Raw genomic sequence first — 14771 nt, 5'->3', positions numbered from 1 at the left:
AGAGAAAAAAAAACAAATAAAGGGGATAGGAAATCCCCCTTGACAACCCCCCCCCCCCAAAAAAAAAGAAATTTCACCCAAAAAATGGGATATTCCTAGTAATTTTAAACAAAAATAGTTTTCCTTAAAACTGAGGACTTTTTAAATGAAATAATAAGGTTTTTGTGAAATGATGAGGGAGCATTAAACAATTTTTTTAATTGGTGGAAGAACTTTTTTTCAAAGACTTTTTCAAATAAGTCCTAAAACTGGACATTTATTGCGTAATTAAAGGGACGTGAACGAGAAAATTTCTCATCAGATTATCAAAGTATGTCCAAGATTGGGGAAAAATTTCCGGACTATATAAATGTGCGGTTACTTGTCTTTTTTTCCTTCTATAGCTAACACTAAACTTTTGACTAAACTTTTCTCTATTTTTCACAACAGTTAAGCTGACTTTTAATACAATCCTTGCTTTAAACCAATGTATAGTTACTTAGAAATTGATAAAATAAGCAATATTTTTAATTGAATACCAAATACAATAACAAAGCTAGAAACAGGTTTTTTTTATTAGTATCCAAGTAACTTTAGATGGCCCACCTTTAATTAAAAATTTGTAAATAATAAAGGTGTAATATTTATTTATAAACAGTCTGATAAAAGTGTAAACTAATTCTCCAAAGTGGGTTATTTATTGTCCAACACAATAAAAAAGGATATTATTATTTTAAATAACCTCTGAGTTTCAACCCTTTGTAGACAGTGAGTGTTAATAGGACGTTTTTGGTTGATCAGTGTAGTGAAATGTGCTTAGAAAATGATAAGATTTGATAATCAGATGAGAAATTTTTATGTCCACACTCCCTTTAAAGATGTCGCAAATAAAGGTATTTACAGTGAGGATCTAAACCTATACATTTCACCGACTCAGAATTACCAATTTTATTTATAATTCAATGGGCGTGCTGTTCCAACCAGTTCCTTTCATGATATAATTGATACTCAAAAAAGTGTTCTGGTTGCTTTTGTTCAGCAATATGTCAGTTTTGATTTTCATAAAAAAGGGAAGGGTTCCCTCTGGAGGAGAAATTTTTTTCTTCTTCAAGTATGGCTTTATTTACCTTCCTGAAGAGTAGATTAAGAATCAAAAAATGGTTTATAAAAATATTGACCCTTGAAAAGTTATCCTTCAATAACTCAAAATCTGCTGATTTTGCTAAAACATCCAAAATTGTCAGTCTTTTGAGGATAGCCCTTACTATGATCAAAATCTTTAAAAATCGTTTTTTTAAATTCTTAAATATACTCTTCGGATCTACTGCAGTTCACGGTAAAATATTGCTGGTAAGCAATATTTCCAAAAATCTATAAATTTTAAAGGCTGCTAGCTGCCAAACTGCTGAACGTACAGATCATGCCCGCACACTGTTTTGAGCGGCATAAGAAGGCCTACAAATAATCTGGAATAGCCATAAATCAATAATGCATAATTATCTCGCAGTGCTGAGAAATGCGCGAAAAAGACCTATTTTACGCGTTTTTTCTTCAGTGAAGCTTTCCCTGTGCATAATTGGATCTTTGCTATTCCAGATTATTTGTAGGCCTTTATAGGCCGCTTAAAATGGTGTGCGGATATGATCTGAACATTCAGCCATTTGGCAGCTAGCAGCTTTTAAAATTCATAGATTTTTGGAAATATTGCTTACCAGCAATATTTTACCGTGAACTGCAGTAGATCCTACTCTTCAAAGCAAATTCAGGAAGGTGTATAAAGCCATAACAAAAATTCTTTTTTTTATGAAAATCAAATTGACATATTGCTGAAAAAAGCTACAGAACACTTGTTTTGGTGTCAATTGTCATTATATCATAAAAGAAATGGGTTAAAATAGTGCGCCAATTTTTTTTTGCATTTTGAGTCGGTCTACTATACATACACCTCCAAGGTCCTATCCTAACCCAGCAGGGCATTCTTTACTTAACCTAACTTGGTCATCTAGCAATATACAGGAAAAGCACTAATTAAAAATTTAGTCTATGTATTCAGCCGCTTCAGCAATCATAAAAATATGAAGAAAAAAAAGAGTTTTATATCTTATAAGAAATAATAAAAATCATTGAAGCAAAAATATATATGATTAAGGTGATTTTAAGAGTCATTGCATATTTCAAAGCTTATAATTTTACTTTACATACCCAAATCACTACTCTCTATATTAGTATGTATTAGAGCTGAAAGTACATTGTAATATTACAAACAATATTATAATACTTTGGTTGGTAATAAGTTTTAAAATAACATTAAAAAAATTTCATATAGTACCAAAATTTTAACTCATATAGTACATATAGTACCTAGTTTGTCATATAGTACCATATAGTACAAAATTTTGACTATATAGTACATAAAGTACATATAGTACACAGTGGTCACCCTGCATATGGGTCTTTAACGTCGAGAACCGCGAAATTTTCACGATTTTACACGATTTTTGACGTTTTTGACATCTCTAAATCTGCCACGTTTCACTTTGCCGGAGTACTACGGCTAAGCCATTTTAGATAGAGAGCTCTAGTCTTTTCTAGTGTCTTACTTATGTATCTAACAGTATCCCCAGCAAGTTACATAACTCTACCTCATCTACAGATGGGCTGAGGTCCGATTTAGTGGGCCCTAGTCGAGAATCCAGATTATATCACCAGCGCATTTCGAATCTGCCTTGTTGAACTTAAGCGCGGCCAGCTCGGAGTACGAGCCCATCTTCGTCTAAAGATTTTTTTGTGCTTAAAGGTCATTACCTAAGCTTTTTATAGTGGGGTCAAACGTCCTGATTGGTCAAGTAGTTTTGACGCTATGGCCGCTTTAAAAAAAGTCCGGTTTTATGTGGCGCACCCTGTATTTCACTGGTACCAAAAGCTTTTTGAACACGTTTTTTTATTCGGTGACTCAAATCATTTGTAAATTTTGATTGATTAGTTGAAAACTAGTACTAGTAGTGTTCTAACGTGTCACACTCACCCAATACTTTTTATCTACTAAAAGGAGAAATCTTGTTGAGTATAAAAGTTTCGTGATTTCAATTATCCTTAGTCTTAATCTTCTTTAACCTCTGGCCATCTTTTCCCCCTCTCTCGTGTTAAGCTCTCCTACAATTGGACCTTATCGTTCATGCTATATAAGGTAATAACAACCTTAATAATTGAGGGTTGCAAGTGAATGAAGCATATCAGATATATAAATCCAATTATCATCTTTATAAAAAAAAGAGTAATTTGTTAGTTTTAAAATATCGCAATGGACAGACTGAAACAAGTGATAAGTAAAGTAGCCTTTCTATTAATCAATAACATTTTCTTTTAATTGGGTAGCATAGTTGCATTTATTCTATAGTATATTGTAACATTTCACACAAAAACAAAAACTACTACAAGCACAATAATAAAACTAGCTAAAACAATCACAAAATTAAACATAAAATGAACAATAAAACACAACCTTTTAAATTTTGACGTAACAAGCTCTAATTTTACTTTTAATGCCGTTGGAAATACATTGATAAAATTATGCAAAACAATTATAATATTTTATTATGGCATTGATTAATATTTTAATTAGTGGTATTATAATTTGGTTTAATTTTAAGATCTTTTAATAGCTTGTTATTTTACTCTAGGTATTATAGATCGCTTTCTTTTAGATCTTTTACAGGTCTTTTTTAAGATTCTAAAGTAAAAATAGGGTAGGTAAGTAGTTTAATAGCTAAACAAGAAGGATTCTCTTTTGACTTAAGGATCCAGCCAAAATGGAAGGGGGTGTGAACTTTAAAAGGTGTGTAATAAAGACAACAGGAGGTGTTATTTTTTTTGTCAGGGGATTTGACACATCCCCTTACATTATCAACTTACTCAAAAGTCAATCTTAAGCGTAATATTAATTATATTTTTTATCCCCCCCCCTCCCCTTAAATTTAAGGGGGTGTATTATTACAAGGTTGTAGGGGGTGTGGCCACCACCCTTAATTTTGAATCTTCTTGTTTGCTAAAATACACAAACATACCATCCTTTAATAAAAGAATTAATTTTAGAATTGAGAATACATAATTTCGTTGTTAGCTTGAAGCAAATAAAAATAGATCTAAGTTAATTTTTCTTTAAATGTACAATTTATTAATTAAGGGTTTATGAGAAAATATGATGATTAAAAATATGATTGTAAACAATTTTGAAGACATTTTTAAAAAGCCCATGGAAGTTGAAAATCTTTCTTCTCTCTACCCAAAGTCTTTTTTGCCAGATTGTAGAATTAAAATTTCACGATATTACCATTAATGCTCTTGAAAAATCAACTTTTCAACAACAAAAAAGGAAGAAAGTTCATTGTATTTTGTATTTTGACAGACAAGAAAACATTTTCCAACCTAATAAGCTTAAGCAAGTATCTTATCAAAAAAAATTTACAAACATATTTCATTTTTAAATGATGTGATGAAAAAATGCAAAGGATTTTAAAAAGGGTTCCTAAAAACAAAACAATAAGTACTAAAATAAGTAAAAAAAACATAACATTAATGAACAATTTTAACAAAACAATATTATAGCCAAAACTACTATTACATTGAGACTTTTTTTTAGCTGCATTAACTAAAACAAAGAAGAGATCATTTTAAAGTTTCGAGATTATTTTGTACGAAAAAGCTTTATAAAGTGATCCCTTTAAAACATTATTTTATAATTAATAAAGAATAAAAAAGGGGGGAGGCGGATGTGCCACTTTTTGAAACCAAAAGCAAAACGCGCATGATCTCAGCCCATAAAAGAGTTACAGCTATAAAATTCGGCACAGCAGTTGCTTTTGTGGAGAACAATGTGGAACTGTGAAGAAACAGCGGCGGAACCGGCGAAAACCGCCGTTTCTCGCCAATTTTTTTTTGCTTTTTCTCGCCATAATAGACAATTTTAAATTATCTGAGAAAAACTTTTTTTTAAATATTGAAATATTTGAAGTGTCACGTGAAAAAATGAAGGAAAATTTTTATGAGAGGAAAAAAGTTTTTTTTTCGGATGATTGAGAACTGTCCAATTTGGCGAAAAAAAAGGCTTACAAAATTTCGGCGGGTAACGACGGTTTTCGGCGAGAGCGGCGATTCCACCGCCGTTTCTTCCCAGTTCCATATTGTTCTTCACAAAAGCAAATGCTGTGCCTAATTTTAAAGCTGTAACTCTTTTATGGGCTGAGATCATGCACGTTTTACTTTTGGTTTGAAAAAGTGGCACATACGCCTCCCCCCTTTGAAATGTTTTTTGATTATAATTTCATTTTTTAAGAAGAAACATTGACAAAAATAATTACTCCTTTTCTTGCTATTAAACATTTATAGGGATCAAACATTAAAAGCATTTAAAATCCAGGTTTTTGGCTATTCTAAGATCACTACATTTACTGTATTTTATATGATTTACTGTACATTGTTATTATTGTATTTTTTTTACTGTTACTACGATAGTGACTACAGGCTAAATTTGTTTGATAATGTGAAAAAGAATCGTCCGATTTACTTCAAATCATTATTTTGTTTAATATGGCAAGGAAAAAACCGTCCATTCGCTGATTATGACTGGTTTTAAGAATTTTAAAGGTCTACTTGCGGCTGGCAAACCCCCATTTTCACATTACCATACAAAGTTATTTATGATAAGCTTGTGCTTCTTTAATTCATTAAATGTGGTACAGAAAATTATTAATAAAATGTATTTGACTAGCAATCCATTATTTGAAAATTATACAGCTTTGCTTACTATTTATTATTTTATTTGGTGTTTTTTTTGTTGTATCTAATCTAAGTAGTTGGGCTGATTTAGTGAAAGACAAAATTGAGTATTTTGCATTTAATGTAATCAAAGTGATAAGGAACACGCAACCAAAAATTTTATGTAAAGATTACGCCTTCCTTATCCCTGATAGTGAAAATTATTAAGAAATTAAGCGACGGCTGTATAATAAAGATATTTTATTTAACAATCATATATTAATAATGGGATGTAATATTCATACATATTGTAAAAATGAACTAGGTTCCAAGGGGGGGGGGGGGGGGGGTTGATGAAAAGGTTCATTTTGAAATTAGAGGGATAGTTTTCTTATTTTTAGACAATATCCCTGGCCTTGCAGGAATAATCTGAATGCCTCAACCACCTGAAAAAAATATCTTATTATACCTATAAAGTAGTAAGGTTTTTTGTCTGTAGCTTAAGATTTCTATAACTACTATGGTAATAGATTAAGTTCTTCATTTTAGAGAGGCTTCACATAGACCCCAGAATAGTTTAAGGCTATTTCATTTTTAGACTTTAGTCTTGAGGTATTTTAGGCAATTTTTCTGCCTTTTTCTACCCCTGCAAATATAGATCCCCTAGATACTTTGGTTGTAGTCGCTAGTTTAAAAAAAAAACGTTATAAGAAATTAATTATTCTGGATTGATTACAAGATTGGATGCGGCTTTTCCAATCGATTTAATTCAAGAGAAACAAAGTAAAATAGTTAACTTGTGCTCCCACTCAAAGTGCCTATCAAAAACTGACCCACCCCCTCTTTTTTGTTAAATTAATGAATAATTTACCTTTCCGGGTTGTTCTTCCAGAACCATAGCAGCGTCCTGGATCTTCATCCAGTTTGTCTAAAAAATACATTTTATTTTTTTTTCACCAAACCCAGCTAAAGAACAAAATAATGTAATAATATCCGAATGATTTTTTGTTAAAGTATTTTTTTTCAGATAAGATTAAAGGCATCTTTAGTATCTAGGAAACTGGTAATTTAGGGGGGGGGGGAGGTTGTACAGTTATAGGAAATGAAAATTTAGTATCAAATTTTGCCCTTGCCGTTTGGGCTTGTTTTTATAGTTATCAACCTAATTCTTTTAGTAAACTCTCTTATATGATTGGATCTACCTGTAAAACTTTGAAAATTGAATTTTGGGACTTTCCTTCTAGGGGCTAGTGGTGCAAAAGACCCCCCAAACACTAAAATTTTTAATTAAGAGCTTATTTTTTAAGATATCGAGCTGATTTTTAAATGGAAGCTTTTATTACATAAATGAGTTCATTAGCCAACCCATATTTTATTTTTGCACTTTACTTCTAGGGGCTTGTAAGCTCAAAACTTACAAATTTTGTATTTGGGGGTGTGGTTTTCCCCAAAAGCTTTAAAAGTAAAGAGCAAAAATGAAATATGGGGTGGTAATCAAATCATCTATGTAATAAAAGGTTCCATTAAAAAATCAGCTCGATATCTTCATAACCTTAAATTTTAGTGTTTATGGGGGTCTTTTGCCCTACTACCCCCTAGAAGGAAAGTCCCAAAATTCAATTTTCAAAGTTTTACAGGTAGATCCAATCATATAAGAGAGTTTACAAAAAGAATTAGGTTGATAACTATAAAAACAAGCCCAAACGGCCAGGGCAAAATTTTATACTGAATTTTCATTTCCTATAACTGTACAAACTCCCCCCCCCCCCCTTAAATAAACTCAAAACCAACAAGTACTATTTGAAAGCTTTCCAGAATTTTTAAATCTTAATAATATTGAGCTTTATATCACTTTGTATTACTTACAGATAAACTGTAAGATAGAAGTTTTTCTACTTTTTAATAAAAATAATTAGGAATGGTTTAATACCTTTGAAGGAACCAATTTACCATTTGTGGTGACTGTATCTTCAATATGGGGGGAGTGGATACCGACTAGGTTCAACACTGGCATCTTAATAAATACACTTGTCAGTAGAGAAGCTACACTACAAATCCTTTACGTTGGTCGGAATGCAACCTTTTGTGATGGTTGAATGGTAATAGTTAGCAATAGTATAATACAAATCTAATACGAAAAAGAAAAAAAGGTTGAATATTTAATTTATTTCAATTGACAGTCTAAAAACTTTATTAAAAACTTAAACTATGATTTGAAGGAAAATGATTAAAGTAAAAGAATAAGGGGGACACGAGCTATATAACTCTACATACGGTCTTTGAAAATCAGCCAATAGCGTCGGATATATAAACACAGCGAAGTCACTACAAAAGAGCAGAAAACAACTTGCTAGCAGACGAAAAAGGTCCCCACTACTTTGGCCAGGTAGTTGTTTGGTTTTATTTATCTATACCTAGTACCTACTTGTAGTTTATTAGAAAATGTACTAAAATGGAATAAAAAAGTAAATCACTACCTCAAGAGTAGCTCCGGCCCTATCCATAGGGATGTCAGACCTCCAGATGTACTGTTCTACCAACTTGGCCATGTTTCCTGAATTTTTTTTTAAATATAAATGATTTTAATTACCTTACTACTAGGAAATTCGGTATTCTCGCAAAGTTCCTTGTCGATCACAGAAAGCTATTATGTACCTGGCTGTACATGACCATTGAAATAATGTGTGTACACATTGATGAGATCATGAGCTCTCTCTGTGTAGTCCTGTTTATCTATCTATCATTGTATCTATCTATCTATCTATTGTGTACCTGGCTGTACATGACCATTGAAATAATGTGTGTACACATTGATGAGATCATGAGCTCTCTCTGTGTAGTCCTGTTTATCTATCTATCATTGTATTTATCTATCTATCTATTATATACCTGGCTGTACATGACCATTGAAATAATGTGTGTAGACTAGGGTTGGGCCGGATATCCGGTGTGGCCGGATATCCGGCCATTTTCAATATCCGGCCGGATACCGGATATTGAAACTATCCGGCCGGATATCCGACTATAACTTTTTTTATATTTTACACCAAAAATCTCTGCTTTTTAAAATTTTAAATGGCTATAATTTTCTTATTATTGAAGCTAGAAGAACATTTTTTGAATATGTTTATCTTTATGTAAATTTTATATATGAAATCTCAAAAGTTTATTAATAAATTTTTTTTGCTACTTTAATATCTGGTAATTTAGCCGGTTATCCGGCCGGATATCCGGTAATTTGACCGGATAACCGGATATTTGCCGGATATCCGGCGTTGGCCGTATATCCGGCCGGATACCGGATATCCGGCATTTAAAATCAGCCTGATATCCGGTATCCGGTATCCGGCCAAAAAAGTATCCGGCCCAACCCTAGTGTAGACATTGATGAAGTCATTGGCTCTTTCCGTGTAGTCCTGTTTATCTATCTATCATTGTATCTATCTATCTATTACATACCTGGCTGTACATGACCATTGAAATAATGTGTGTACACATTGATGAGATCATGAGCTCTCTCCGTGTAGTCCTGTCCCAGATGATGCCAGAGAAGATAATCCAGAACTGCCTGGGTCACTCCAGATGTTCTAAGGAAAGGTAATCATATTTAATAGGGGTTGCAATCCGAATTCGTAATTTTTTGGACCCAGAATACGAATCAGCAATATAACTCAATACAAAAAAGGAAAGCTATCTTGAATAAATTCTTTGGGTGGTTTCCTTCATTTCGCATTTGTACCTACCATACAAGATATTCTTGAAGAAAAAGTATTTTTAATGCTTGTTAAATGTAGGATTAGGAAAAGAGAAAAAGTACCCCCATGGGCCCATATGGATTGGGCCAGCAGGGTTAGATCCCCTACAGGGGCTAAAATCCGCATGTGTGCCAAAAAAATAATTCTGAAAAGATGGAATGCCTGTTTAAGAACAGGTTACCACATCAAGCTAAATTTTAATTTTTAATTTGACGATTTTTTTTGGCTAACACGCGGCTGCCGAGCCCTGATAAATATTTGTATACCTGAGATGAGAGACATTTCTCTTCTGGTATCCCCACTCCAACCAGCCAGATTTTGTGGTTGACGTATTGATCAACATCATACATTCAACACGTTCAGGATACGCTGAAATAGATGGATAATTCAATGGCTAATAAATCCTTATAATAAAGTAACAGGATATGTGTTTGAAGGATGTCGCTAACCGCTGAACCGATCGGGTTCTCCTTTACAGGGTAGCTTCTCATAGGTCCCAGTAAGATTTATAACTATTTTGGGGGAAATACCACCACCCTCCCAAGAGAAATCGCCTCTAGGAAAAAATTCCCCCCCCCCCCCAAAAAAAAAATATTTTTTAAAAACTAAATTTAATAAAATGGTCATGGTTAAATTTTAGTGCCCAAAATATTTAAGTCATTATGAATCTTTGGGTAACAGTGTAATGTCCCCTTGCTGAATATCAAAAAATATTTAATTGAAAATATCTATAACAACACTGTGACTCACCTAGAGCATGTCTGACAAGAATATTAGCTCCCAGACCAACACCAACACCGATGTACTTGACAATGTTGAAGTGATTCAAAACTTCTTGAACCTAAAGAAGAAAATAATTGTAATGTAGACATATTAAAAAGTATATTAATATGGAAAAAGTACCTACATACTTCTAAAAGTTCAGTTAACAAAATGTCATTTTACTTATCACCAATTTCTAGCTGGATAGAACGGGATGAGTTCTGTTACCGCTGGAGTGTTTATCAATCTAATTTTATCTGTAACCGAAATATTAATATGATTAAATAATACATCCCACTTGTTATAAGATATTTTTATGGAATAAGCTATAGATATGAAGTTATGAAGAAGAGGTTAAACGTTCGTTAGAGTTATGTTTACTTAAATTTCAATCCTTCTATAGAGATGTTCGGGTCCTAGTACAAACGTAGGAGTGGACAAACATCGCAGTGAACACTTACCAGCGACCTTACAACACTAACCTAACCAAATCAAAACCATATTATAGGTTTTTAAATGCCTAACATGTGTATTCATATCTTAACCTAACATAACCTGTATAGAAATACTTGACTAACTATATTAGACACTCCTGCGTTTGTCCACGCCGACGTTTGTCATTCCTGCGTTTGTCCTGGAACCGATATACGAACCTGTTCTCCCAGCTGTTCCATTGTAGGATACTCATAATCATCTCCTAGGCTTCCAGCATCTTCGTGTTGTCCTGATACAACAAAAGTAACATGATGTTTTTTGTTTGTCTGTTAGGTAACAATATCGTTTTAGAAAAGTCCCAGAGAGGGAGTAACATTAGACTGTTTACACTAATCCACAAGGTTTTATAATAACGGTTTCTTATTCGTTGGATTAACAACTTTGGGGACTTTTTATTAATTTTGATTGGTTGGTTCATTAATTTGAGTGTCCAAAAATTTCAACCACCAATTGTAATCTACAGAAGGGGTAATTTTGTGTATTACCATTGTGGATGTACTTCAATTTATCGGTCATTGTCTTATCCCTTTAGATCCTGAAATCGAGTGCCCGTTGTACAAGAAAATCTGAAACAGTTTAAATTGGAGCTGAACTGAAGACTTAACAAAACATTATTTTACAGAGATGGGGGAGTGCCTTGGCATAAAAGAAGGTCAAGATCTGAATAGTTGTAACTCATCAACCATTAATCAATCTACAAATTTCTTTAGATATTGTTATAAATCCTCTCGTAAATAAATTAAATATACCTAGTTTAAGTATCTGAGAGGTAATTTCACTTTGTTACGTAACTTGATTTTATCTATTAAATCTTTGAAGGGGTGTATAATTTTTCCTCCTATTTTGGGAAAAGAGCTAGATTGATGGGGGGGAGGTGATTAAATATTTTTTTTCTGCTGGGGAAAAAATCTTTGGCTGCTCTATTCTATCATCCTGTTTTTCATTACCTGGAGCATTCAGATGATAGACAGAGAAGTTGTCAGCAATCTCTTTCATCTCAGGATAATTGAAAAATGCCTTAAACATAAAATTTGTATCATTACTGGATACATCAGAGCAAAAAATAAAAGAGAGGAATTAAGGTAACTTTAGAATAAAAATAGGACTATTTTTCGATATAGCTGCGTTAAATGTATGTGTTATTCCACCACTTTGCAAAAAGGGAGTATTTTAAAAATACACGTATATTTCATACAATTATATTAGCTGCTTGAAACATGCATCACCTGTTTTGGAATGATTTAGAAATTTTGTGAATCATGTTCAATTCTGACAAAAATATTACAAGTAGGTATTAAACTTATAATTTTTATTATTTGGGTTATTTGTCACTAAAGGTTTATTTTGTAAGGATATATAGGATTACCTACTATATTTCAAAATATCAAAAACAATGTTAAAGCGAATATTAGCTTGTGGGTAACACTATAACACTTTTTATAAACTCTACCTGGAAGTTTGAGATGTAATTGAGACCAAGATCATGATAGGTCAGAATCACACACTTCTTTCTAAAATAAAGAAAATAAAATTAAAATGTAAATAAATAAGTAATAATCGTTGTATCCTAGTTACCAATGAAATAAATTGGTCTTTTTTCAAAATGCTTTATCTATGTCAATTTTACACATGAGAAAAAGGATACCTAGGTAGCTTTTTATTAATATAAAAAAAAACAGTTTTAATGTGGTCTTTTTATTGTGGTATTTATGGTACGTAAGTTGTAAGCCGAAATTTTTTAAAAAATGATTTGAGAAAACAACAAAAAAATACATTCCCCAACTTCATTTTAATGAACATACCACTGATAACTTCATTTATTTACAAGGATAACAAATTCCTTAAAGAGCAAGACTGACGGACGGACAACCTGAACTAATAGCAACTTCGCTAGTAAAAGGATGTTAAGTTAAACTTACGCTTCTCCCTTGTGGGCGACAAGCATATTTCCAAAGGAGGTTGGAACAAGAGTCTCCTCATAAGTATTTTCTTTGCTCAGGCTCCGATCTAAGAAAATAATCATTCTTGTTAGTTCCAATTTTTATTTTTATATTCATAAAACTGAAATTATTACAACAGCACTTGAACTAATCCTTATTTGCTGGATTTCTTCAGGGAGGGAGGAGTCATTGGGCTGTTTAGTGTTTATTACACTAATCCCTAAAGTCTTATAGAAACGTTTTCAACCTTGATGACTGCTATTGAGGTTAGTTTATTTTGTTAAGTGTCCAAACGTTTTGATTGTAATTTTGAGTATCATAATTGAGGATGTACATATATTTATCAGTTATTGTCATATCCCTTTAGATCGCGGGGTTTCTTAAAATAAATCACTGCAAGATGTGTTTTTGACATTAAAGCTGTCGGTAGTTTGCAATGAATCAAACTTACCAATAGGATCGACAATGGCTAGATTCTTGAGTTCAACATGATCATGGGGGTTGGCATTCTGTAGAGTATTTTGGGCTGGCATTTTTGCAGATTTTTTCCTGTTTTTTTGGTTTCTGGAAAGATATAGAAATCAATTATAATAATATTCAATAGCGCAGTAAAGATTGTTAGGTGAAATCTAATGTTTTAAAGTGGAGCATCAATGATACCCCCAATTACCCCCAGAAACAAAAAGTCTGATAGGGCTGGGGATAGGTGATCCAATTTAAAAAGAAAGATTTCACCCATTTATACCTATTAATATTTTTTTTACTATATTTTATTAACATCAATTTTTTAAGGTAAATTAACTCGGAAAAAAATAAATTCAGAAAGTGGTCATTAGAGTAAAACTTACCGCTCGAAGGCCTTTTTTTAAAAAAAGAAAAAGATTTTCAGAGTTAAATTACCTTAAACTTTTTCCATAAGTTATTCTTAATAACATTTATGATAGAATATCATACATTATGAGAATGGAAGGTGAAAAATTCATACTTTATCAAATTATATACATTTTACATAATAATAAAATGATTAAAATAAACTTATTTGATAATTCTAATTTTAATATAACACTTAGAATTTAATTTATGATAAAAATAATAAGTAAATTGTTAAATTGATAGCAAATATTATTATATCTTATGTCAGGAAAACTATTTTGCTGCCCTTTTTTCACCATCAAAAAAATATCTTTGAATATTATAAAGTTCAATTTATTTCCTACCGTATTTTTTTCTAACAGAAAAGCTTGTAGCATAAAAATAGGTATTAAATAGCTAACATATAGCGAAATGACTTTATTTTGATCAAAAAATTTTTTAAATGACTAATTTGTAGAAATTACTGAGTTATTATTTTGAATAACAAATACTTATGCATCTTGAAATTGTATTTAAGGAACTTATTTTTATCTATCACTTTATTGAACAAAAACACAACTAAACACTGAGGGACGGAGATAGATAGATAAAATTGACAAAAACTATTTAGGCCATTAACATGATTATAAGTAATAAACAATGACAACTATATCCATCAGTAGCGTATCAATAGTAAGATAATAAATATGCAGTACATTTCTTTTTAGAAATTCATATTTTAAGATTTTAGCCAGTAATTATAAAAGATACTGTAATTTTAAACAATCTTTTATAGACCGTCGAACGGACTCCCAAATATAATTAAAGAGTAGCTGCGCTGCTAGTAATACGTGTGTTTTATATTATGTTTAGTCCCTGATAAACAAATATAAAAGTTAGGCACTGAAATATTGAACTTAGATTTGTATTATATTCAGTCACAAGTAGCTAAAGGCTGAAAACTCCCCAATATCAAAAAGATCAAAATCTGAAAACGTTGAAACGTTAAAGTTAGAAATCAAAAGAATCCCCTATATGTCTACTAATTGTCTTTCAGGGAAAAAATATTTGGATAAAGATTTTTGCTTTTAGACTATTGGGGCCTTTTTTAACCTTTCTTCATTTTCATAGTAGTCACTTATACTTTTAATACTTAAATACTTAAATCTTAGATGCCGATAAAGTTTTATGATTTTTGAAAGGAAAGGATATTTTTATGAAGAAGAAATTTTTT

The 14771-nt window shown here is 31.8% G+C and overlaps 1 protein-coding gene across 1 annotated transcript; it reads right to left on the bottom strand.

Annotated features, from left to right (window-relative positions):
• Positions 1–5752: 5752 nt before the first annotated feature.
• LOC145314484 (protein NDRG3-like) lies at positions 5753–13309 on the bottom strand. Its single transcript, XM_080154401.1, has 12 exons — positions 13137–13309; positions 12665–12752; positions 12196–12256; positions 11693–11762; positions 10904–10974; positions 10239–10329; positions 9755–9857; positions 9193–9320; positions 8211–8287; positions 7664–7747; positions 6605–6661; positions 5753–6179 (listed from the first exon to the last, which is right to left on the bottom strand). The coding sequence occupies exons 1-12, from the start codon at positions 13216–13218 to the stop codon at positions 6108–6110; spliced, it is 984 nt and encodes a 327-aa protein (XP_080010527.1). The 5' UTR covers positions 13219–13309; the 3' UTR covers positions 5753–6107.
• Between the last annotated feature and the right edge of the window lie 1462 nt (positions 13310–14771).

This window comes from Acartia tonsa, chromosome 3 (genome assembly GCF_053477335.1).
Source record: "Acartia tonsa isolate MP-2025a chromosome 3, ASM5347733v1, whole genome shotgun sequence".
NCBI lineage: Eukaryota > Metazoa > Arthropoda > Copepoda > Calanoida > Acartiidae > Acartia > Acartia tonsa.
This window is presented reverse-complemented; position numbering and strand designations above follow the sequence as displayed.